The 26,356-nt window shown below is 47.2% G+C and overlaps 1 protein-coding gene across 1 annotated transcript; it reads right to left on the bottom strand.

Moving 5' to 3' along the window:
- Positions 1 to 1,858: 1,858 nt before the first annotated feature.
- LOC119405378 (uncharacterized) lies at positions 1,859 to 25,985 on the bottom strand. The gene is made up of 12 exons (XM_037672216.2): positions 25,982 to 25,985; positions 25,061 to 25,067; positions 23,871 to 23,959; positions 23,150 to 23,242; positions 23,015 to 23,074; positions 18,004 to 18,218; positions 16,615 to 16,875; positions 14,110 to 14,249; positions 10,352 to 10,475; positions 7,397 to 7,545; positions 4,919 to 5,058; positions 1,859 to 2,209 (listed from the first exon to the last, which is right to left on the bottom strand). Coding segments are annotated over exons 1-11 (1,143 nt in total). The 3' UTR covers positions 1,859 to 2,209; positions 4,919 to 5,057.
- Between the last annotated feature and the right edge of the window lie 371 nt (positions 25,986 to 26,356).

The raw sequence follows: 26,356 nt of genomic DNA, 5'->3' as shown, positions 1-26,356 counted from the left end.
AAGCCTATGTAAATTTGGTAAATTAACTATGAGCGTATATATGTTTTTTTAATACTGTGTGCAAGTTAGCTTAAACGCCCTGTACAGACGGTGGACACAAAAGGTACGTGCATTACTTATCCCTCAATCAACACGGTTCATTGCGTGAGTACTACACATTCCCATGCTGGAATCACACCATGCTTACAGCTTCCGTACACCCTTTCCGACGAGAGATCCCAGGCCGCCGCCATATTGCCCTCTTGACCGCTGGAAATATGTCTGCCTAAGTACCTTAGGATTATCAACATAATTGTTGGGGTTTCACGTCCCAGATCCTCGATATGGTTGTGAGGGACGCCGTATTGGAGGGCTCCGGAAACTTCGACCACCTGGGGTCCTTTAACGTGCACCTAAATTTACGTACGCGGGCCTCTATCATATAGCCTCCATCGAAATGCGGCCGCCGCAGCCAGGATTCGATCCCACGACCTTCGGGTCAGCAGTCGAGCACCATAACCGCAAGACCACCGTGGCGGGACAGGACTATTAACGAGCCTATTTAAGTGCATTCTTCTTAGGCGAATGCACGAAGGACGCTGCTATTTTTATTTTCGGTCGCGCTAATTATTTATACACTCTAATCGCAGCCGAACCGCTCACTTAACTTCAAAGAACAGTTAGGGACGCTTAAATGACCCCCACCGAAATTCGCAGCGCGATCGAACCCACTCTAACCGCAAGCAGAAACGAAGCGGAAGATAACACTGGCTCTTACTGAGATAGCGCGAGTGCATCGAGAGATAGCGGAGGCATTCTCGCAGAGTAAACACGATGACACGTATACCTGTGTTGCACGGCCTTCAATCTTGCTCCACTGGTTGAAAAATCGGTTGCCTTGCCACTTGTCTCTATAGGAACGTACGTTGTCATAGAATAACTTGGTCTTAGGCGAGTCAGTGCCTAGGTTTGCTAAACATGTCATTTCTGGCGCGATGCTCGAAACATGATGATAGGACAGGGAAAGAGACAGATGAAGGACCAAACCACCAACTGTTTATTGACAGCAAAAGCCGCAAGCCAAGAAAACTTCGGAGCATGCGCAGATGCGTCAAAGAGTTACGTCAGACCGACCACCTGTCACACTACCAACTGTCAATAAAACAGTTGGTAGTTTGGAGCTCATCTCTCTCTTCCTCTGTCTCATCTACACGTTTCAAGCATTGCGCCAGAAGTACCATGTTTAGTGCGTTGTCATGTTTACGAAAGGGAAAGTGACAACCACCCGCTTGTAGCACGAAGCCACAAGGAAATCCATACGGATTTTTCATGAAACCCATTCGGATTTGCAGTTGTCATGTTTAGTTTTGCCACACCCGTATGTTTAGTTGTCATCATGTGCGTGCGCACAAGAAGGGGGGGGGGGGCTCCCCCGCTAATCATCTAAGGTGGGCGCCAAACCTGCTTGCTTCATATCATTACTCTGTCGGACAGGGGCGTAGCCAGAAATTTTTTTCGGGGGGGTTCAACCATACTTTATGTATGTTCGTGCGTGCGTTTGTATGTGTGCGTGCCTATATACGCAAGCAAAACTGAAAAATTTCGGGGGGGGGGGGTTGAACCCCCCCAACCCCCCCCTTGGCTACGCCCCTGCTGTCGGAGTGCAGGGAGGATATATGGCCACGCCGGTTTACGCCAATAATGGCGGCCCAGGAACCCCGATGTTGCATTCTAAGAACTGTTTACTCGCCACCTTCACCCGGAAAGCAGGGGACCAAAGGCAGGCCGTAATGAGCAGCAGACCTAAAAATTTACGTCGATAGTGACTGCGCGTCCGTGAGTCTTCTCAGTTTTGCGCTCGTAGTTGCACGCATTCTATCTCAGGCTACAGTAAAGTTAACGAAAGCAGCCCCTGTTGCACCCAACTGTCTGTTTTACTGAGCTCGGACCGTTTCGGGATGTTAAGGATGAGGGCCAGGATTGAGGGATGAAGGTGAGTCACATTTCGGGTCCGCAGCCGCGCCACACCACGTCTTGCCCTTCACTTCCTGTCGTCGTCGGGCTTTACGGCGTAGTCGGCCACCACCGTGTCGTTGACTGCCGAGAGCCGCTCCAGTGGCCGGCCTTTCGTCACCCCGACGCCGCAATTCATCACGTCTCGGTGCACGTCGTAGGCGGCCCACGTGAGGTCGACTCCCTTCAGGCGCGCCTCGGCGCTCGCCTTGCTCGTCTGAGGCATGACGGAGGAACCAGAGCGCAGTATCAAGGCGAAGGCCTTCAATGCCTCATCAAACGCGAAAATTGACCGTCGGCGTCAACGCGAGTGATGGGGAAAAAATCATCATCACGTGATCACCTCATTATTAGACATCACAGATCGACAAATTTGTCACGTCACGATGATGGTATCACCCCAGTTTCACTGCGATGTGAAAAAGTGTTGATTTCTTGTTGAACGTCTTGCAATAACCCTAGATTGTGCATGGTTTTTTATAGTGTACAAGCTGCTCGTGTTTCGTTAACTTTTGGTTTTTGTATCGCTTGAGTGTGCGCAGATAGTTTGGTCCTAGATAAGAATACATTGACTGTCGGGTTAAATTCACACGTGCATAACTTATCCTTTCACAGGAGTGTGCAAAATTTTGTCTTTAAAGGGGTCATGAAGCACCCCTTGGGCTGATTGAAAAAACACATCCTGCGGAAAGCTGACACGGCTATGAACTGCTCTGCCAAATATTACAGTCGTGCGCGCCGCGTAATGGCCACAAGCGGAGCGCGAAGTTGCCGTTTCCCCAGGCACCCTCTTTTCAAACAGAGGCCGGTTCTCACTCTCGTCGGTGGGCGGGGCGTCTGTCCGCTGTACGTCGCAAGAGACATAGCATGCTTATTGGCCGATAGCCGACGTAAATCGAGAGCGGCGTTCGGATCAGATGCGCTTCTTGCCGCGGGGTGCCGCCACTTGCCGGCGCCGCACTCCTCAGTACACGGTAGCCGCACTCGCGCAAGCGAATCACAGCGGGAGAGCGATCGCGTTTCATGACGCGCGCTGGCGTAACTTCTTTCCCCCATGCCATCCCTCCCTGTCTAGCTTCCAGTGCGCTCGCCGGCACGAGAAAAGAGAGAAAGCGCTGGGAGCGTGCGCCAAACCCCCGTAACTCCGCTGATTCTTGACGGATTCGAGAAATTTTTGCGGCAATCGATTCGGGAGGCAGTACACTCCGATACTGAGGCCATTAGATCATTACTTGTAAAAGTGGTTCATGACCCCTTTAATCAGGTGATATTGAGGGTTGGTTCATTTCTGTGTCGCTCGGGGTGCTTGGGTGCATATATATTGAAGTATTTTTCCTGAAATAAATTCAGTTGCGAGTGTAGCGAGTGTCGTGTCCTTTCTGTTTCTTTTGTCCCCGTCGAAAGTGCGCTACCTAACCATATAGGCATAATGAATTTGGAATGCTTCGAATGAAATGGGAGCAAAGCTTTTTGAGCACGTGTTTCACAGCTCCATCATAGCTGGTTGTCAGAACAAACGAGTCTTAAGTCTAAAAACATAATACGCCCCTCGCTCGGCCATTCAAATGTCACTTCTAGGGGATCAAGACCTTTGCGAAACACATCCAACACATATTGGCACTCTCACTTTCAGTTTTTCCACAAGCTGTCAATAAAAATAATAAAGTCATCTACATATCGAAAAACCTTCTTTACGTTTGTCCCCTCTACACGATCTGCCACGCCTCTGTCAAGATCCGCTAGAAAAAGATTGCTTAACACAGGTGCTATACACAAGCCGATGCAGATGCCCCCCCCCCCCTTTTTTTTTGTAAAAGTATATCATTTTTCCGTTTGATGAACGTCGAGGTCCTATAAAAGCATGATAATGCATTAAAACCATCAGCATATACGCCCGACTCGGTTGAAAACTTGACCGCACCAAATTCATCAATGCTGGCTTCAACACATTTTAGCGATTGTGAATGGGGGAGAGAACAGTATAGGTCGGTGACATCAATAGAAAAGGCTTTTAGCCCTTCCTTTTCGTGAGCTTCCATGAAGTCTAAAACACTGTCAGAGCACATTACTAAAAACGGCTCACGGACCCCGAGAATATTGAGCTTGTCCTAAAGACATGTAGCGAGTTCGTTTCGCCAGGTACCTATTTCCGAGACAATTACTCGGAAATGAATGTCGACTTGTGAGTTTTTGCTGTAAAAAAATACGTCCAAGCTATCATCTTTGCACTTTTGAATACTTTTGAGAGTTCCGAGGACTTTCATGTTCTTACACAAATGAGTAGCCTTTGCTTTTAGTTTGCTCGAAGACACGTCTTTCTTTACATTGAATAACCCAGAAACGGCCTGCTTAGCTTTTTCTGCGAAGCACGAATGCAAAAAAGAAAACTAAAAAAACCTGCGAAGCCTCCTCCTTTACCTCCCTGTGTAACACACAGCGAATTATCTTTCAAGTACGACAACACACGACGTGAACAGGCTTACACAGTGATAGGCGTCTACTCCTTTAGAGATAAGTCTCTATACCTCACCCTCAGTAGCACGCCGCGAAACCTGGCGAACGACGGTCAGCTAAGTGTTCAGGGTTTGTCCTCTGTCTTTGAACACCAAACATGGGACCGAGTCCTAGCACTTGAACGACATCATCAGGTAACTGGAGGTCTTCAGCGACGTGCATCGTGCCCTTAGCTTTCCGGCGATCACTTGTCACTCGTTCCCGAGTATATTTCGCTTCGCTCTTTCTGTGACGTCACATATCTGTTCCTATTTATTGCTTGTCAAGCGAGAATAAATTCTGTTTTTAGTCAGCGCTGTGTATGCGTGCTTCTTTTCGTTCTAACCTCTTGACGCGCTGTTTTTTTTTTTCTTCTTTTTTTACGCTCGGTATGTATACCAAATGGCCCGCTTAAAGTCAGAATAGGGCTTACCTTCAGTCGAGTTGCGTTCGTTGTTTCAAAGACCATGAAGATGCCGCCCGCCGTGTTCTTGTAATAGGCGCTCGACGACATCGGATCGGCGTTTTCAGTAATGTTGGCGTCAGGCACGGAGCACAGCTCGCTGCGGTCGTCTGCGTCAGAGATAGGCGCAGCGTATATACGTGTTATTCAATACGTGCACTCCGTGGCGCGTTCAGTGAAGACGCGCGTAGACGCAAGTTCTGCCAATGTGCGCAGGGACGGGCAAGAACTTGGCCATCAAGGCTCGTTCACACCTACGACTTGCACCGGTCGCGCGACCATTTGCGACTGACGACCAGACACCAACTCGAGGCGACCGACACCCACAGCTGCGTGCAACTTATAATACCAAAACCTCCTATATACGAGGTGTTGCTTATACCCGTTGCCACGCTGAATTCACGTGTGCTCGCATATGCTGCGCATTATACCGTTGTCCCGTCAAACAAGCTGACGTCCTGTTCCTGCGCATGTGATTGGTTCAGAGGTTTGCGACTGCAGTCGCGCGACTGAAAAATCGAGCAGCGAGCGAGCGAGCGAGCGAGCGAAATAAGCCGCTTTGCGACCACAGCGGCCCATTTGCAACTAACCTATTATAATAATATCTGGGGTTTAACGTCCCAAAACCACGATATGATTATGAGAGACGCCGTAGTGGAGGGCTCCGGAAATTTCGACCACCTGGGGTTCTTTAACGTGCACCTAAATCTAAGTACACGGGCCTCAAACATTTTCGCCTCCATCGAAAATGCAGCCGCCGCGGCCGGGACAAGGACTAACCTTGTCCCACAAGGACCGGCACAAGGACCGGTGCACAGGTGTGAACGTGCCCATACTGCCGCACATATCTTCGCACAAGTTTTGCAGAGATATCGCACTTCACTTTCCTGATAACCTAAACGTCAGCCCAGGGGGGACAGACGTGTGCCCCCCCCCCCCTTAATCGTCTAAGGGGGGAGGGGGCGTCAAGTCTGCCCATACCTTTACTCACTAGGACCTGACACGTCACCATTAGAGTGCGCAGGCTTCTCCATTGGGGTGGGTCGGGGGAGGGGGTATTCCTTTCGCAGCGTCCCCCCCCCCCCCCTAAACCACCCGGTTGGTCGAGTCTGAAAGAAAATAAGCTCCGCAACGGATGCAAAATTAAAAATGAAGCGATGTGACGTGCTTTTCGTAAAGGCCTGCCTTTGGTCCCAAAGCTTTCAGGAGTAAAGACGGGAAAGTAGAAGCAGTTCTTGGATCGCAATATCAGAGGGTCCTGGCCACCGTTATCGTTTAAAACCTGCGGAATGACGGCACACGTCCTCCGACTGAGTAAAGGCGTGGGGCAGACTAGGCGCCCCCCTTTGACGGTTAGTATGGGGGGGGGGGGGGGATACAAAGTAACAAGTGCGAGTGCACTGAAGGGGGGTGATATACAGGTGGGAACCAACACGGAAAACAAATAATTTTAAATAACGTATCGTCACGATCGTGAAGTAATGTACACAGCGACATTTGAGAAGTTGTTTTAAGGTATGAAACTCAATTCACAGGAGGCAACGAATAGGTCCGGAAAAATACAGAAGGCAAAACACAACTGTAATGATAATGCTGAATTATACAATTCTAAGGTGGAAGATGCGTTTCAATGAAAAATACAGGTACTTCTACGTTACGGCATTGTCAAAAACATTGTTAGGGCCGCTTGGAATGGCGATGATTCTGTAAGCGACACGATAGATGAGGGTAAGCAGTTCCATTCTGTAATTGATAACACTAAAGGCGAATTTTGATAAAAGTTTTGCCGGGCAAATACACGTTTTATTTTATAAACGTGGTCTCGCCGGATTGACACACGTGGAGCGGGCGGAAGGTTAGCTCGAGCAAAAGGGGTGTCACCACGATAAAGACCGTGAAATAACGACAATGGCGCAAATTTTCTGCGCAGGTCAAGACTAACAAGATTTAGAGATTTCTTCAAGGCGGACATACTTACGTGACGAGAGTATGAATGCAACATGAACCATGCTGCTTTATTTTGAACTGATTCGACTAGGTTGGACGGGTAAGCATGATCTGGGTGCCAAATGATGAAGGCATATTCTAAGAGAGGCCTGATAAGAGAATTGCATGCACGAAGTTTGGTATCACTGTTTGCAAGATGCAAGCGTCTTTTGAGGTAGCCTAATGTTTCTGCATGCCTTAGCAGCGGCGTGTTCAATGTGCGTATTCCAGCTTAGTTCGATGTAAAAAGAACACCGAGGTACTTAATTGAAGACACTGAGCAGATGCTAGTACCGCGTATTTTATACTGCTTAGTGTTCGAGCGGACAGTTGTAGCGAACTGTATGTGTTTGGTCCTTGAAATATTGATTTCCATTCGGAATATATTACACCAGTCCTGTTAGCCTATTTAAGACGGACTGCAGTGACTGCTCTATCGCCTCTTTAAGGCTTCGCGCTCACCAAAGAAGCTGTGCATGCAGGCGTCCCCGTACTTGGTGGTGTCCTTGAGACCACCCGTGGGCTTGTAGAGAAACACGGAAGAAGGTTAGGGAGAAGGCTACGCGGAACGGCGCCCCCTTGAGCTTGTCGATGTTTGTCAGCAACCGTTCCTGCGGAGAGGAGCGGCACTGCAGATGTAGTACATGATGATGATGGTGATGTATGGCGGCTAGTGGCGCAAGGACCAGTGATGGCCAAATAGCTCCAAGACAACAGTTACGACAGATCACTGATAATGTAAGGTGGCTGCATAAGGGCCTGATGTAGCAGATGAGACGCTGTATGTAGATATATATGAGGATACACGAGAAGTCATAGCTCAGCTACTATGGCAGGAGTCATTCGATTGCTTTTTTTTATGTGTAGCATACGCTGCCGTTGATGCTGGTCTCGTCGGTGTTTTTTTTTTTTTTCCTTCTTCTGCACCTAATTTCTGGCTCCACACTTAGCCAAGCGCGGTACATGTTGGCCAAGTGCCTTGGCCAACATGTCTTGGCCAGCATGCCCGGGTCATGTTGGCCAAGGCATGGTGTGTTTTCCTGCGCCTTATGCTGCAGTTTAGCAAATTTTCGCCAAATTTTCGCCAAATTTTCGCCACTGGCGCTCAACGAGATTACACTCGCGTACAACCTAAGAAAGGAATGTCAGCTCCGCCCACAGCCACCGCTTTCCCTCCCACAGACAACTTGCATAAATGCTTCATCCAATAGCGCTCACCCATTTTCGTGACGTCAAGCACTTCTAGAGTGTTTCATATAGTAACTTTCTCACATAGACACACGCTTGTGCCGCTTGTTTGAGGTCGAAAAACTCGAACATCCTCGTAAGTTTCGACACGGATTCTGAGATCGCTGCTCAGCCACACGTGATGTTTAAAGGCGTACTGACGCGATTTTTAAGCACCCCAAAAGGGAAATTTTAACAGCGAAACTGTTGTTTAGCAAATCGTTCCTTGTCCGAAGAACCAAAACAAGCTATCATCATCATAAACGGGTGTGTACCACAGAAATTGGGTTAATCCCACTACTCTCCACTGGTCCACTAAAAATGAAGAAGGCAAAAACTATCATCATCATAGACGGGTATGTGCCACAGAAATTGGGTAAATCCCACTAGTCACCACTGGCCCACTAAGAATGAAGAAGGCAACAATCAGCCCGACGACGAATGGCTGCGAAGCGAGGGCGGCGAGCCGAAGACCGCGAGTACGTACAACGAGAGAATACTATATTAGGACTACCAACTAGCCCAAGCCGCTACCCTACTAGGAAACGGGAAAGGCAACGGCGGCTGCGAGAAGACCCCGAAGCGATGGAAGGCCTAGCCAACGACTACGTGCCCGTAGATCTATGAGAGGTGCGAACGCTTGGTTTCAGCGCGAGGTTCTTTCTCTCTCTGGAGTTTGGAGATCCGTGTCCTGTCTGACTGTCTGTGGTTTAACTCAAACCTTTCTGCGCTGAGAACCAACGTAAAAGCAATCTAGCATCACCTAGCCAAAGCCTAGCAACGACCTAGAAGCAACCTGCATCACCTAGCTAAGGCCTAGAAACAGCCTAGAAGCAACCATATAGTCTTCAGAATTGTCCAGTTTCGCCGTTTCAAGCCTTGCGCGGTTTAGTGCAAGCTTCACCAATTTTTTTCGTTTCTCGTTCGATAGTGCATATCATGATATGCACTATCAACGCTCTCCACACGCTGGAGCCAGACAGCACGAGTAAAATTTTACCTTGATTTTAAAGTGTTCGTCACCCAGCATCTGCAAGCCAGCCCCACCGCAATGGACATTATCACGACGAGTCAACACAGTTCACTGGGTTTGCGAAGTCGTGCGTCCTGCATGCAGCCTAAATCTCAGAAATCGCTGTGGGAGTCGCTGGACGACAATTCCCTCGTCGTTGTTTACGGGAACCACGCGCGACTGACAGCAAATGACAGAGCTGGTGCTAGTATTTCGCGAGTTTCAGTCTTCCCGTGACGTCAGACTTGTGTTGACACGTCACTGTGAAGCCACCCCTTGATACCGAAACGGAAAGTTCTTTTTTAACCCTTTCGGCCTTGGCAGTGCCAATTGACACCACCACACAACATTTCCCCGAGCACTTATAGGCAATGATACCAAGACTGCTCATTATCGGGGGTACAATTCTTCAATGATCCGCACTGCGATTGACACCACAATTGCGGCATGTTTGCGGAGCTGGGAGTCACAAATAAGTAAGCTTAATCGAAGTCATGGGTGACGCCGAGGCGGGTCAGCTGAGGCGGGTAAGCGCCATTTTCGGGACGACGTACCGAAGCCGTTTCAAAGAGTATCACACTGACAAATACGTCGCTGTTTCACGTTGTGTGTACTCTCGTGAGTAGCAGGAATAAAGAAGCCATTTTTCTCATTTCACAACCACTCAGTCCTGATAACCTAATTTGACTCCATGTTAATTAATCCATAAATACTTGCACCACTGGCTCAATTTCTCGTTCGTGGTCTTCTGAGGTCCTAACTATTAGGAAAACACGCATAAAAAATGTCTCCGACCAAAATAAGAAATCCAGGGCTGAAAGGGTTAAGGCAGCGGTATTAAAAACATAATCAGTACATTTCCAAGCACTACACGACACCGTTTTTAGGGTTCTCGACATCCGTGTTTTTATTTGGAGCAACAGTCCCAAAGTATTTAAATTTAGCGTCAGTATTCCTTTAAGTTGTTAACGACGAACCTGTAGCTCTTAATATGCGTAGAATTCACATTAGCCGAGAAAAAGTGCTTACGGTACGAGCCAAAACCATCTAGCCCGACTGTCTTTCACAGGTGCAGGACGGGCGCACTGCGGTCCTGTGGGCTGAGCTTAAGTTTCTTTCTTGGGTTGTAACGGACTATAACTTATTCTTCCGTTTCACGTTTTCGACTTTCCGCTTACCATACTCGGCGGCTCCATGGCGTCTAAGGCGTCGCCGGTGTACCTGCTTAGCTGAAGTATCTTGCAATTTGGGTCGCTCGGCACGTCCACCAGGTGCGTCAGCAGTATCAGCAAGTCGATCTTGCTGCATAGATAAGCAACACCGTGAAAATCCTTGACTTGTCGCCACCGTACAGTCATGAGCAATTAGAGAGGGAGCACTGATATTGCCTTTATTTAAAGGACACAGCGGCTGAGCGCAGTTGGCAAGCGCAAAAGTGTTCATATCGTTAAATGCTATAGCGGATAGGCATTTCGTGCAAATCGATACGTCACATTCATGCAGCTACACTACAAGTAATATTTGATTAAAAAGGAATTGGGTGTTCCCTCTGATATTGCACGCGACTGTACATGGCGTACGTGCGGACACTCCTCGGCAATTCGTTCCAGAGGCGAAATCCTTAGATGTCCTCATCGAACGCGAAAATTGACCGTCGGTGTCAACACGAGTGACGCAAGAAATCGCCATCACTGTGATGGCGTCACCTACATGACGTCATCACGACGTCACATGACATGACAAGAACTTTATTTGAGTCCTGAGGAACTGAGATCTATAGGGAAGACTGCGGAAAGGCCGAGCACGCGTGACAGATCGCCAAATTACGCGACGCCATCAAGGCGTCACTGTGACATCACAGAACGTGACGTCATCGCATCACATTTTCGCGTGGGCAAGGGCTGGTTCCGACCACGGAGGCAGTGCAGGTCGTCTTCAAGTCGAATGCGCAATGAACACTGTGACTTTAATTTTTATTAGATCAAGGTGGACCTCCACTAGCGATTGCTGGCAGCCTGCTGCTGCGCGTGAAACGTCATACGAGAAAACAACGTCAGCTTGCGTCGGTACTCTAAAACTTCCCATTGAGAAGTTTTAGAACGCATTCAGGGAGTTTTAGAATAAATCTTCCTATTATGGATCTTTAGAAATACGGGAGCCGATGTGAGGAGACGCTGCCTACCAGGCGCATAAAGGAATGCAAACAAAAAATGAAAAAGAACGTAAAATGCGTAAGGAGGAGTTCTGAGTTTTCATTTACGTAAAGTTGCTTGGCGATCGCTATTCTAAAACTTCCTATTGGGAAGGTTAAAAGCACAGCGTTACATAAGTGAGCATTGGGAATACGGGAGCCAAGGTGAAGTGAGTGCTGTCGACCAGGCACACAAGATACGATAACAGTATGCAGAAGAGAAAAAATCGCGCAGTTTGCACTAGTGGCGCAAGGCTGGAACCATCAGCGGAGCTAGTGTTCGACCTAGCTAAGTTTTGCTAGTAATGCCAAGCTTTTGCCAGAGATGCGAAGTTTTTGCTAGTACTACTAAATACGGCTAGACTTGGTTAGACATGTCACGTGACTACCTTTTACGTGATGTTGTCATTTTAATCACATGACTAGCTGTCACGTGGTTTTTGGCGGGAACATGTCAAGTGACTAGCTGTTGCGCGCTTTACGGCAGGAACATGTCACCTGACCAGCTATTACGCGACGTTGCGTCATTTTAGTCGTGTGACTAAATATTACCTGAGTCTTTAATCACGTGATTAGATGTTGCGCGATGTTACCGCGATTTTTAGTCCCGTGAGTGTTGTTACGTGATGTTAAGTGATTTGAGTCACGTGACTAGTTATACGTGATGCTGCGAGAGTTTTAGTCGCGTGACTAGTTGTTACGTGATGTTACGCGATTTCAGTCTCGCGACTAGTTACGGAATGTCACGAGATTTTTAGTCACGTAACAGACTCGCCCATCATAGTTTTTGCATTCCACGCCGGGCAAATAGGCGCGCGCTTTGTGGAAGTGAAGCAGAAGTTGAAAGAGGACGAAGCCAGCGTGTACCGGCTCACTATGATAATTATTCCCCTTCGCACTACCAGGCGCAACGAAAAGCTTAAAGGGCCCCTAAACCACGCAGAGGTCGAAATTTAGTTGTGGCGTTGCAGTTGTGCACGAGTCTACTGCGAATGCTGGCGGAGTTGCACGCGCTTTGTCGTTTCGCTCTTTCCTTCGCTAGGCTGCGTTCGTCGGCTCGTCTATCCACCTCTCCGAGTGCCCTTCCTCAGCGTCCGAGGTGAAAACGCAAGAAGCGCGGGCATCTGCGAGCAGAAAACAGGCTCTTGTTCGCCCATTGACAGCGTCTCTTACTCGAGACGTCACCTAATCATACAGGTGACGTCATGACGTGTGTTGTCCATGAAGGAAAGGCACGGAGAGGAGCACGCGAGCGTCTGTCGGTGGTTTAGGGGCCCTTTAAAGGGGCCCTGCAGCACTTTTCCAAATAACCATTGAATGACTTCATTAAAGGAGTTTATTACGTCACGAATAGACCGCCGCAAAAAGTTTTAGAATCCGTCAAGTACGAGCGAAGTTACAGAGATTTGTTGCAGGCCGTAATTGCTTTCTCTCTTCTCTCGTCCCGACAAGCGCGCTGGAAGTTAATTAAGCAGGGAGGGATGGCACGGGGGAAAGCAGTTACGTCACGCGCGCGTCATAACATTGAACGCTTCTTCTTACCGTCAAACGCGCGGTTTACTTTCAGTGTGATCTAGAGCGCACGCACGGGCACGTGGCGGCCTCCTGCGGCGGCCACGGTAACTATGCAGCTCACGATGCTCAAATCAGATAATGCCCGTGATTTTGGTTATATGGGGAGGTCATTTCAATATATGACATCATTTGTAGAAAGAAGAGGGAACGATTTCTAGCTGACATTGATAAATAATTGTAAATTCCAGGCCGCGTGCTGCGCTATAATGTTTGGCTCGCGTGTTCTGAGGAGCTTCGACTACCGAGAGGCAGCGTTTTCTGACCATGTTGAAAAAGTGTTGCAGGGCTACGCTCTTTAAGAACGTAAAAGGTGCACAAATCCGTTTTACTTTTCGACTACATGCCAAGCTGCTTGCAGAGGTCCTATTTTTAAATGTCCTTATTTTAGAGGCGGATCACCTTAGGGTCTTGGCGCGCATTGTGCACCGTCGTCTGCTGTCGGGAAGGTCCATTTTGCTTGAGCGCTACAGAGGGAGCCACCGCCTTAGCGCTCGCCGTGTAGCGAGAGAGAGCGAACGGCGCGCGTTGACTATGGAAACGCGCTTTCTGCGATGAACACTGAACTACCAGCTCGCAAGGAACGAGAACGCGCCCTCGCCCGCGAGAGACAACGCCGACGCAGGCAGCGTTCGCTAGCGAGTTTCTTGATTGAAAAAACCGACTGCTCGCGCTGCACAACCGTTCACTGGCCACCCCGTATATATAGGCACTGGATCTTGACCTGCATTGTGGTGCCGGTGGGAGATTTCTCTTGTGCGTAGTTGAACAATAAAGATTCGCAGCGTGCACGTTAAATAAAAGCGAACTGCGGGTCTCTGTGTCTAATCTTTCCTCTGCCTTTCATTGCCCATTAGCAGTGATTTTGCTGTGGGAAACACCGGCGAACACTGCATGCTTCGCCCCTGCACAGGTTTCCCGTTTGTGGAGTTGAAACACCCTTCCCTACATGCTTCGCCTTTCCCCAATTTTTTTTTAAACTGTCGATGTCACTGCATTTTTTGACGCCAGGACCACCTTGCATTTACCTGCATATCACTGTTATTGTATCACAAACATAATATTGACCTACTTACTTACTGATTGATTGATTGATTGATTGATTGATTGATTGATTGATTGATTGATTGATTGATTGATTGATTGATTGATTGATTGATTGGGCATACTCACCCGATACCCAAGTATTCTTTCAGGGCACTGGCGTCGTTCGTGGCGCTGGCAGTCATGCCGGCGAACTTGACTCCCAGGAAAGTGGTCTTCAAAATGGTTGTGTTCAGGTCTTGCGCCTTCAGCAGCATGGAGTCGATAGTCTGCGGGATTTTTGTTTTGAAAGATTAGTTGGCTACCCACTCATTGCAATGAGCCTGAAAGAATATAGCGTGCGCATCGGTACGCACCGATGCTGAATCAACACGACCAGTTATCGATCCTCAAGCGACTCACAGCGGTACTGACACAAAATTTTCAGTTTTTTTTTTTTTTTGCGTCAGATTAAAGGCCGAGCCCTCATCAGCCTAGAAGAGGATCTGGCAAGCGTGAGTATACCCTGAAAAAGCAATTACAGTATGTTTTTAAAAGCCAGTTTCGGTTCATACTGTGCCCTGACGTCATAACGGTACGAGCTTCTTGTCACGTGCTCGCGCAAGATATCGTGACGCTTTCACGACCGCTCCGTTCCTGACTTCGCTGGTCACAGCCTAATGAAACCAACAGATAATGAAGCTAAGGAAGTTAAAGGGACATTATTTGTAGGTTTTAACAGTATCATAGTAATTATGACATAAATGGGAAGGAATTCAAGTGGATAAAAAACAAATTGCCGCACGTAGGGACCGAACCTACAATCTTGGGATAACGCATCCGATGCTCTACCAATAGAGCAACAGCGGCGGTCGCTTTTGAATGTTTTTGGTGACGTACAAGCGGCCATTTTGAATTTTTGTTGCCTGACATCATCACAACTTTCCATAACTGGTGCGTGAAGTCATAAGAATTGACACTAGTCTGACGTCACGCTAGTGTTGATGTCTGTAGGTGCGACATGCGAAAACGGACTTTAATGTCAAAATAAATTATCTTATCAGCATTTATTACTGAGCTTTCCAGTAGCGCACAGCCGTCTCTGTGTACATGAGATTTGTACTGGCCGCGTAAACTCACCTTCGAAAATTCGTGGGGATGCTAAAGAGAAAAGCGGTTTTTTTTTTCGAATTAATAAATTAATTAAATTTCAATTTCGCGGTACCGAAGCACCACTTTTACCGCGAGAAGACGCTTGGTAAGCGATAAAACGCTCAAAAAGGAAAGTACAGGCGGCGACGCCTCCTTCAAGTTCCCCCACCAGCCCGTCATGACGTCACAGATTGCGACGACACCTGCTAGGGCCTATGTAATCATTGTCGCTAAAATTTTCTTGCATTGTGTCCTAAGGGACCACAAATCTTAACGTAGCAAGTTTAAGAAAAAATTGACTGAAGCAATGTGGCCAAAACACGCAAGAAGGCTTCCGAAATTCTTGACGTCACAGTGACGTTCGCACGCTGAAAGTTCCGGCGCGAATTTCAAACGTGGAGCTTCGACCCTTCATTTTCTCTTTAATAAGTGTCCTATCAAGGGGCATATAAATGACAATAGAGTTCTGAAAGAATAATTTGTCGGTCTAAACTCGTTTAATGTTTCGCTTTAGTGTACCGTCCCTTTAACCCTGTAATGACACCAGTGTATCATAATCGCTGCGCCGACTACAGTGCCTGAAAAAGAATTTTTTTCAGCGGCGAGTAAAGCTTCATTTAAAACCAACTGTTTCATTTTTATTACGCCATGGTGAAGTTACAGGGATGGTTACACGTTCCGTCCAAGTATTGACTTAAAGGAATTCTATACTAATTATATTGTAAATCAAGCAAGATTTCGTTGCTTTTTTTTTTCATTCACTCTTCAGGAACAGTAGAAATAGTCAGCATTCTGCTGCTGTTTCCCTTCAGGCAGGGCTGATTCTGGGCATAACAGTGTTAAAGAGACCACGACACTCAATCTTTGATTATAATCCGTGATATGTGGGCTAATCCTTTTTCGTTCACAAGCAAGCTGGCGAAATTGTAGCGCCTTTGGTCGAGCACTTTATAATTTAATTTATAACTGAATATTTCTATAAGGACACGAGCGGCCTGAGAGCCGGGCAACACTGGCGCTCTCGCGAGCCGTGACGTAACAGTCTGCTCGCTGTGCGAACGTCTGCATTCCAGCGAAACATTTTGTTCCGTGGTCAGCTGCACGTGCAATCGAGCCATTTCAGCTTTCTTCAGCTTGACATTGAAGTTGAGCGATTTGCAGCGGCTGAAACTTGGGTACAGGACGACAGCTCCACTCCATGCAGCGCATGACGTTACACACGCCACTGCTGTCCCGATGGCAAAATGGCGGTCACCGGCGGTGGGCGGGGTTTACAGCCGGCGACTTTCAGGGCTCATTTTGCTCTAAGATATTCTCTCAGAGGCCATTTTCCCTACATGTACGGGCACAATGGACCCTCGACTTCTATTTTTCGCTGAAAACCGCCAATTCTGGGGTGACCGTGTCGTGGCCCCTTTAGGATGGCCGCTGCCTGCTTAAACTCTCTTCTCACCGCATTCGCGTTGAGTGTTCCAACGCACCCGAGCCTCGAAGCGGACTTACGCCCAGGAGTGATTGGATGGTACTGAGCTGTGAGTCGGCGCTGCCGTCGGGTCGATCGTAGTAGGCCATGCCGGCGGTGAGTAGCCCGTGGTCCTTGTACAACCCGGTGACCTTCGAGGAGACGCCGCTCAGCTCTCTGCCCAGAAAGGTGAGGTCCTCGGCGTCGAAGCTGTACCCGTAGTGCTGTAACTTGACCGAGCTCGAGTTGGTCACGTTCGGGTAGCCGAAGTAGTTGAGCTTGTCCCGGTAGGCAGTCGCTCGCTGCGAAAGCAAAGGAGACGCGGGTGAAACGCAGAGTTTTTCAATCACACCAGTTGCGAAACTGCGTTCCGATACCCGGACATTCCCATGGCCGATTCTGAGGGGCGCCTGCAGATTGTCGCGCCATCTGGGAGCAGCAATACAAAACACTAAATTGCCGTGGCGGGCGCTGCTCGCAAGCTGCTCAACGCCGTAAGTAACGCTGGCGTCGTCACGAGCGTTCACTAGTTTATTTTTTTGGTCAACAGGTGACCCGACAATCAGCGGACACCCGTGATTTTGGCCAATGGCGTGTCCGGATTTCACTCGTATTATTGAAGAACTCTGGGTGAAACAGAGACCAAAAAAAATAATAAGTAAAGAATCACACGGTCCCTATTATTTTAAGCAGAATGCACAGCGCAGAGAAACACAGGACAAGACGACGACGGGACGAGCGCCAACTTTCAACAAAACTTTATTGCAGATGGTGGGCATATAATATAAGCACGACGTCTGAAGCTGCGAGAAAGAAGGACAAAAAGTACAGCAGGAAGGAAAGGTACGTCCGCCGCGGTGGTGTAACGGTTACGGTGCGCGACTGCAGTCCCGAAGGTCGCGGGATCGAATCCCGGCCGCGGCGGCCGTATTTTCGATGGAGGCGAAAACGCTTGAGGCCCGTGTGCTTCGTGTGGAGTGTCCTTGCATTCAGAGGAAACCCACAACAGGCTTGTTATAGCCTCGAAATTTGATGGCACTACCCCTTTAAACTTTTCCAAACCAGAGAAACCTGCCTGGCTCACAAAAATAAGTTAATCAATAAAATTTGAAATTCACTTCTTAAACTGCTCCCAACTTACTCTCTTAACTCACCACCTCAAACTTTTCCTCCCAACTCAATGCACTTTGATTACGCAACGCCTTGGACTGTTCCCAACTCGAAACACCCTTACTTACAATCTCAAACTTTTCCCCCACTCCAGGCCCGTAGCCAGGAATTTTTTTAGGGGGGGGGGGGGCACTTGCTGAAAACCTTGACTATTTGAGAAAAACACCTAATTGAATTACTTTTTGTAAAAACACCTACTTCACGAAAAGTCCCCTGGCTACGGGCCTGCCCGACTCAAACAATTCTGTCTGCAGACTCACTTTCTTGAACAGCTCCCAACTGAGGCTACTGTCGTAGGACAGTATGTCGCCCTTGTAGGGAAGAACGTGCGTGTAGACGAAGTAGTCGCAGAGCATGCTGTCGAAGACCACGGTCGACGACTCCGAGAACGCGCCCACGGTGCAGAAGATGAACGCCACGGGACGCTTGATGGGCACGGGCGTCGTTCTCGTAGTCGGAGCCGGTGTTGTGGGCTCTGTGAGACGATATCAGTTGGTGGCAGCAACTAACACCACGCGCACAGCTCGCATAGCACACAGAGATGGTTCCACAAGATGGTAGAATATTTGAGGAAAAACTGGTATGGCGCAAAGAAGACGGGTACGACGCGAAGACACGAACTGACAGACACGGGCGCCATTGGCGCCCGTGTCTGTCACTGTGTCTTCACTGTGTCCCCGTGTCTGTCACTGTGTCACCGTGTCTGTCACTGTGTTTTTGCTTCGTCCCCGTCTTCTTGGCGCCATACCAGTTTTTCCTCAAGCAATGAACCAACTAGCTCAGCAACAAGTCCTGGTGGTAGAATACTCCGCAGTCCATCTATTCGTCTGGAAAAATCATGCTGCAAGTCCCTCTTCTGACCACTCTGTCCCTACAGATGATTTATTGATAAGTACAGGACATGGAGCGACCACATCAGAGGGAGTGATCACATAAGAGGGAGTGATCAGCAGAGTGATGCCCTAGTGACTCTATATACCTCCGTAGTTATCAGAAGATATATGAAAAGGACGATTACGTCCTGCAGGAGCGATCACCAGGTCGTTGGACAATGGAGGCTTATCTCACACAATACCCACTAGCCCAGATTGAAATATGTTTCGTTATCTCATAAGGTGCATGCCCCCCACACGACAATGAAATCTTACATGTTGTTATACGAGATCTCCGTAGAGACGTATGGCGTATATAGGCATATAAGGATCTCTCATGTTCATATGGGGATGACACAGGACGTGCATGCGTGCGCAAGTGCGTATGCGCGCTCCCAAGTAAAAAACGTTATGACGCAAAAAGGAAGTCGCAGTGCACTTACTTGTGGTCCCCGCTGTAGAGAGAACGGGGCCATAATATTTTTATTTATCTCTCTTCAGAGCGATACTGATACATTCTTAAATACTTAATAGCGTGGATTCGACGCAGAACAAAGAATGAACACTGCTGCACAGGACAAGCGCTTGTACTGTGCATCAGTGATCCTTGTTTGTCGTGTGTCGAATCCGCGTTATCCAGTGTTCAAGATTATGAACCAACTAGCCTGGCAACGAACTTTGTTTAATTGATACATTCGAAGCGTTATACTATTTCAGTATACTGTAGCATGGCCTCCGAGATTAGCCGGCGCGCCGCCGGCCAATCTCGGAGGCCATGACTGTAGAAGCAGTACTTAGGAGAAAAAATGCCGTGGTTGAACGCGGTTAAACCGAGCTTGTCGAGTGGTAACAGCGACTATCGCGGTAAGTGTGCCGCGGTGATGTCCCGCGAGACGGAGCCCCCACGCGGCAAGCAACCTTCGCGAAAGTCACGTGACAGGAGTTGAGGTATCGAGGCGCGCGCGCCCGCCGGCTCACGGCTCTCGCCGACCGAAGGAGAGAGGTGCGCGGAAGACAACAAACCGGCATAGCGCAAGTCCGTTGCTATTTGCTAGGACGACGCGCGTGCGAGAAGGAAGAGGATTAGGTTGGCTGGGCTTCAAGGTCAAACGCATGCACACAGTCGTCTTCTGGGTTTGTATGGGGAGGAGTCGAGCAATATCGCTTCAGAAAGCATAATCATAAAAAGGGGCATTTAGGGCTCTGCAAACGAACATGCGCAGAACGTAGACTAGGCGGCGGGTGACCGCATAGAGTTTCTTAGTATTACACTAGAGAGAAATCTGGCGCTAGTGTCTGGGGGATCTGCAACGCTTTAGCCAGTATAGGAATGATGGGCAGTACATGGATTTGCCTAAGCTTCGTTCTTTCGGCTTCATGTCGCTTTTTGACTTTTAAAATGGTAATTATTAAGGTACAAATAAAACACTGCAATAATTACGACGTGCACAGAAGCACTTTGCATCGGCACGTTTAAAAAAAGATACGATCGCTCAGAAATTTGGAATATTGTTGCTACAGCTTCAATTGATAGTCTCACTTCTAAGCTTAATAGCGATCTTGAAAGTATTATTCGCTGGTGTCGTCAAAATTCATTGGAAATTAACCCCAGTAAAACAGTTTTTATGCTATTTCACCCCACTCAAACAAAGGTCGTTGAATTTCCGTCTATAACGGTCAATAATTATCCCATCAAAGCTTCCAGTCAGTGTCGTTTTCTGGGAGTGATTCTTGATTCAAACTTAAAGTACACTTCCCATGTCTCACACCTAAAGCAGAAAGCTGCCTATGGCATCAGGATTCTCATCAAGGCACGTCCATACTTTTGTCTAAATACCTTGCTTTCTCTTTACTATGCCTTCGTTCACAGTCACTTCACTTACTGCATTGCGTCCTGGTGTAATACATATAGCACTCATCTGGCTCCTTTACAATATGTTCAAAACCAGGCCATTCGCATTATCACATTTCAGTCACCACGATGTAGTGCATCTGCTCTTTTACAAGAGCATCGTATTCTAACCATTCATAAACTTTTTCAGTTTAACATGGCAACCCTTACATACAATTCTCTTCACTCAAACATGCCATTCATAGTTTTCAACAAAGAACAACTCATTAATCAGAATATAACTCGATTTGCATCAAATAATAACTTCCTGTTACCGAAAGTTAGAACTAACTATGGCAGATTCACTTCTATCTTCACAGCGATTTCCGTCTGGAACGGTATTCCAAGTGACGTGAAATTGTCTCCAAGCATAGGTAGTTTTAAAAAGCACTTATTTTCGTATTTACTTAACGTTTAAATAATCTTGTAGTTTATGCTGTTCAATCGGAACTGTTTTGCCCATTATATTTGTTCTGTATTGTGCCAAAATTGCTGATTATCATGTGTCTGACATTGTTGCCGCTTTGTGACATACCACTTTTATCCTTTTCCTTTACCCATTCTTATTCAGCACATGTGATATCTGTATCGTTCGCTTAACATCTAACATGTACTTCAGTGTATATACATTTTATGTTTCATTTCTTTTGCTGTAAAGTGTTATTGATTCTTTGCTGATTGATTGTTTAATTTCATTTGCTGTCAAGTGTTATTGATTTTTTGAAACTTATTCTCTTCTATTTGCCAAGTTGCTTTACATGATTTGTTTTCTTTTGTTTAACCAGCACAGGAGGTCCCCCTGCAGCCTAGAGCTTTGGGACCTCCTTCTGTATATTATTTTTCCTATGTATTATCTTTTTCGAATCAATAAAATCATTTCTTCTTCTTCTTAAAAAATGTTGCTTTTACTACTGGCGTCTAGATTTAGCAGCAATTTCTGGAGGCGAAGTTGAAAATGCGAATACTTTTTTTACGTACAATACGCCTAGATTTGAGATCAGTTGAACTGTAGCATGGCCTCCGAGATTAGCCGGCGCGCCGCCGGCCAATCTCGGAGGCCATGACTGTAGAAGCAGTACTTAGGAGAAAAAATGCCGTGGTTGAACGCCTAGATTTTATGCTTGCGTGTAAAGAAGTGAATGTGTATCACCAGTATTGAGCCTGTGCTCACACGGTTCTTCGTATCTAGTCAGATGTTTCACTATGCAGTTTTTTAGTTCATACCAAAGTTTCAGCGTTTCGGTAGTTGCAGTAATCGACCTCAATAAAAAATATTCTGTTTTGTATGAAAAAGTATGTACATATGTTGTCATGCGCAATGCTAAGGCTCGCAAAAAATTTAGCCCAATGATGAACTTCCCGAAGCGATGTGTTAATCGCGAAAATCTTTCTCGACAAACCACGCTCTTTTTTTTCTTTATGGTAATTAAAAAAATGTGGACAGCTTGCGCTAGTGGTGGGCAAGGCTGAACTGACAGCAAAGCTTGTGGCCGACCTAGCTTCGGTCGGCTTCTACATGCTCGACTAAATCAAGTTGTAGCCAGGTTTGGCTTGTCATTGCAAGGCTAGGCTATGTGGAGCGTAGAACTATATTGCTTCGCGAAATGTCGTCGTGGCTACGTTAAGTGAGCGATTAATTAGTATGTTCTTAATTAACGTGGTCTTAATTAGCCAGTATAATTAGCGTGGTCTTGGATAGCTCGGTCTTAAATAACATTGTCTTAACTAGCAAGGTATTATCATCATCTTAATTAGAAAAACAGCAAAGCGACGCTGTCACCGAAAGTGATCGTCTCAGAATACGGCCCCAACAGACTGGAAAGTGCTGGGAAGGCACGTCGGTTGGGAGCACTAGCTGAGGTAAAGTAAGAGGACGTCTCTGACAGTGGCTCTCACTACCTGGCGGCGCGGTAACAGGACAGTGCAATTTCAACTGCTCCAATAATGAAGCGATTTCATTTTATCTTTTGAACAGGGGAGCTCTTCTAGGGCTGGGCCTGACGACAGGTGAGTATCCGCATCGCATGTTACGCTCCGTCTCCAAGATACACCCACAGATGGCGTAACTGCCTCGGTCGCGGACGAAGCGGTAGACGCACAGTGAAACGGGGTGGGGCCGTTCGAGCGTGAATAAGGCCTAAAGTCACTGTAACAGGGACGGGTGTGACAGGGGCTGCCACACGTCCTTTCCCGTGCATACTTAATGTACAAATGGCACAGACACCCACACAAAATCACAATACATCACAGAAAATCACAAGGGAAACAAAGGAGAACCACAGCTCTGCTGTTTCGGCAGAGTTCACACCATCGATGGAGCTATAGCGTAAGCTTTCTTTTTTTTCTCTCTCTATCTCGCAAAACGCACGGGGCCTTGCAATCCGCCTGTTTCATATTCCTAGGCAGTCATCCGCTGTTTGGGGGCCGGAACAACCGGTATTGCCAGATCGAAAGCCACTGAGATAAAGAGGCGTTTCGCGACATCTCCGCTAGGGGAAGGGCGCATACGCCGTGAAATCGTGAAATAGAGGCGGGTTACCGGACTGTAAGCAAAGTTCGCCGGGGGACCTGGCGAGAGCACACTTGTAAATTCAGTCATAGAAGTTCTGCCTACGAGCCCGTGTCCGGGGACTGCCCACTCACACTTCTTGTGACCGCCGCCACTGAAACCTCCGTCACCGTCGTCGCCGCCGCCGTCACCGCCGCCGCTGCCGCCGGCGTGGGCTGCATCGGACGCTGTACAATGGAAGCCAAGAATAGGACAGTTGCACGCTTCGTAGAACCCCGAGGTCTATCTATTACTATCTATCTATCTATCTATCTATCTATCTATCTATCTATCTATCTATCTATCTATCTATCTATCTATCTATCTATCTATCTATCTATCTATCTATCTATCTATCTATCTATCTATCTATCTATCTATCTATCTATCTATCTGTCTGTCTGTCTGTCTGTCTGTCTGTCTGTCTGTCTGTCTGTCTGTCTGTCTGTCTGTCTGTCTGTCTGTCTGTCTGTCTGTCTGTCTGTCTGTCTGTCTGTCTGAGTTGTTCAGACATTTATTTCTTCGGACATGTATATTCATCGGTTCATCCGACTTATAACAGATCAGTCCTCTGGTTTTGTATTAGGCACGGTTGCATTTTCCTTCTTATACGCAGTCTTCAGACAAAGTATGTCGACTGTACACATGTAAACGAATCTGGATATCAGTAGGGGTGAGCTACATACAACGTGTCAGGCCGGAAGTGTACATGCCCTTCACAAATAAATCCAGTATATGTACAAATCGTCGATATATGATCTTTACAGAAAATTTCTACAGACTTCGCATGCCCCCGTTCCCTCTCCCCGTGCGTACATGAGCTGTCGAACAAGATAAGCAGGAGCAGGATCACCACCAGTATCACGAGTATGACGATGGTGGCCGCCTTGACTGGATTGATCTTTCTGCGAGATAAGAAGGGTGATAAGAAAGCACTACATGTAACCACAGAAACCGCTCCGTATTCCTGAGAAACACGTTGCGATTATCAGATGTAATACGTGAACTCTCCAGGCTTCTCGCGTTCCCCATAAAAGCTTTAGCAATATCCTTACACGGGGATCATAATTATGGAACCTGCCGGTATATAATATGCGGGAACAGGTGGAGACCAGGCCTCCATATGCCCATTAATTTCTAAGAACATATGCAGGTCCCCTACACGCATGTTCTCATAGGTATGCATGGTCAGCCGATAAACGTGCGGAAAATTCTGTGTAGTCCGTACGTTCTCCATATATCACATGCGGCATGTACCGTCATGAGCAATATGAAAGGGAACACTGAAGTCGCCTTCAAGAGGCCATAACAGCTAAACGCAGTTAGCAAACGCAAAAGTGTTGAATAACATTAATTCAAACCGGAGAGGCACCTCTTGCAAATAAAAAAAAATTACAGCATATCCACGGGTGAATGATGAAGAGCTTGCGCGAAGCTCCTGAAGCAATAATGTGTACACCGTGAAATGTTCAGTGGTTTCGCCCAGCAGTAATCAAAGCGATACGCCGCTTTGATTATTTTTCCTTTTTCTGCTTTTCTTTCTTTCTTTCATTTTCTATTTTTTAATTTTTGAAATATTTTTATTTTATTTTTTATTTTTATTTTTATTTATTTATTTTTTATTATTTATTTTATTTATTTATTTTTAATTTTATTTTTTCTATCTCTATGGGACAGCGCCATCTATTATACTGTTCGGGAGATACTGCCGCGGTTACGCCTGACATGGGACAAGGTTAGACTAAGAGGAGCTACGCCCCTAATATATCAAACTCGTATCCATGTGTCACGGGTAGTCGTTGCTTACGCACGAATTCGGTGTTCCCTTTCATACTGTTCACGACTGTACTTTAAAGACAAGTGACAGAATGAGTGGCAACAGAAGGTAAACCGGATATCGATGGTGGAGAAGGGTCCTCGTCTTGCAGTGTACACGAAATAGGCTGATGATGATGATGTGTATATAGCGGTGTGTTGGCATTCATATGGCGCACACATATACTTACTTGGCATCTGAAGAGAATGAAGATATCGAGAAAGCAGTAAGTAGGAGCGCGTCGTGAAAAAGAAACAACATCTTAGCACTGTTGTGAAGTCCAATACAGCAGAGTTTTTCCAACTTCTCTTTTTTTTTTATTCACGTTTCTGAATGGCACAATGGACAGCACGAGCGAATAATGATGCTTCAGTGCAGATTCAGCTGACGTAGGCTTCGTAGAATAACGATTTTTTTTAATACGGGAAGTTTGGACTAAGTCGCGCAAAGTTTGGTACAGCGAAGCACGGGCCCGTCGCCGCTCGTACTCCTCGTCGACCGACACGTCTAGCTTCGAGATGAGCGGCTTTCTCCTCGGGAGTATGCACTTTCTTAGGACGCCCCATGACTGTCTCGGCACGATCGGGAGCAGCCAGGCTATGCACTGTAGAGTGGAGGCTGAGCGCGACGTCTCCGTCGGTGGGCGTGGCTTAGCTACTGCGCATGCGCGACTTGGCCAGGTGGTGCAGCATCTGGTCGCTAGACGACGCGGTGCTTGATTCCTCTTTCTTTATGTTCTATTTTTTTTCTCTCTCTAGCTCTTTCGCTGATTTTCTCTCTTTCTGCATGTCTTACTATTTCTCTCTTTCTCATTGCTTCTGTGCTACGCTTTACTCTCTCCCATCCTCCTTTTCTTCCTCCTCACGCTCACTTCATTTTCCCACCCCCTTGGTAAACTATACTATACAAGGCTATGCTATATTCTGCTAGCGTGCCTGGATAACCGAATGGTTAGGCCGTAGGATGGTCGCCTTTAGATCGTGGGTACCCGGGTTCGAATCCCGCCTCGTGAAGCATTTGTTGGCAATAATATCTCCCTCACTTTCTTTACATATTTTTCTTTCTGTCTCTCTTTTTCTTTCTTTCTCTCTCTCCGTACTAGTTCTCTCACCCATCAAGGTTATTACAGCCCACGCCGGACCTGTGAGATTTGCCCAAATTCTGTGGCACACCCGTTCATGATGATGACAGTTTTTTGCGGAGCAGGGACGTTTTTCTGCGGGCTTTAATAGCTTCGCTGTTAAAAACGCGTGTTGCCTTCGTTGCCTTCGCAGTAATCGACGCTGTTGTACCTAAAGGAGTCGTCAACCAACGCTCGCGCTTGGTGAAAAAAAAAAAATACACATAGTGTGGAAAGCAGACACTGCTGTGAATAGCTCAGCCAAATCTTGCAGTCGTGCGCTACAAGAAGAGTTTGCAACTGCAGAGAGAAGTTGTCATTTTCTCAGGCACCCTCTTTTCATACAGAGGCCTGTGCTCACTCTCT

This window comes from Rhipicephalus sanguineus, chromosome 9 (assembly GCF_013339695.2).
Source record: "Rhipicephalus sanguineus isolate Rsan-2018 chromosome 9, BIME_Rsan_1.4, whole genome shotgun sequence".
In the NCBI taxonomy this organism is placed as follows: Eukaryota; Metazoa; Arthropoda; class Arachnida; order Ixodida; family Ixodidae; genus Rhipicephalus; species Rhipicephalus sanguineus.
The sequence above is the reverse complement of the archived record's forward strand: the minus strand, read 5'-3'. Positions and strand labels throughout refer to the sequence as shown.

What these genes read in the sequence shown, in the direction of transcription:
- LOC119405378 (XM_037672216.2), bottom strand. An exon ending in TGGCGGCGGTCACAAGAAGT is followed by an intron (nt 23,075 to 23,149) that starts GTGAGTGGGCAG and finishes TGCTCTCGCCAG; the next exon opens with GTCCCCCGGCGAACTTTGCT. An exon ending in CCATCCAATCACTCCTGGGC is followed by an intron (nt 14,250 to 16,614) that starts GTAAGTCCGCTT and finishes AAAATCCCGCAG; the next exon opens with ACTATCGACTCCATGCTGCT.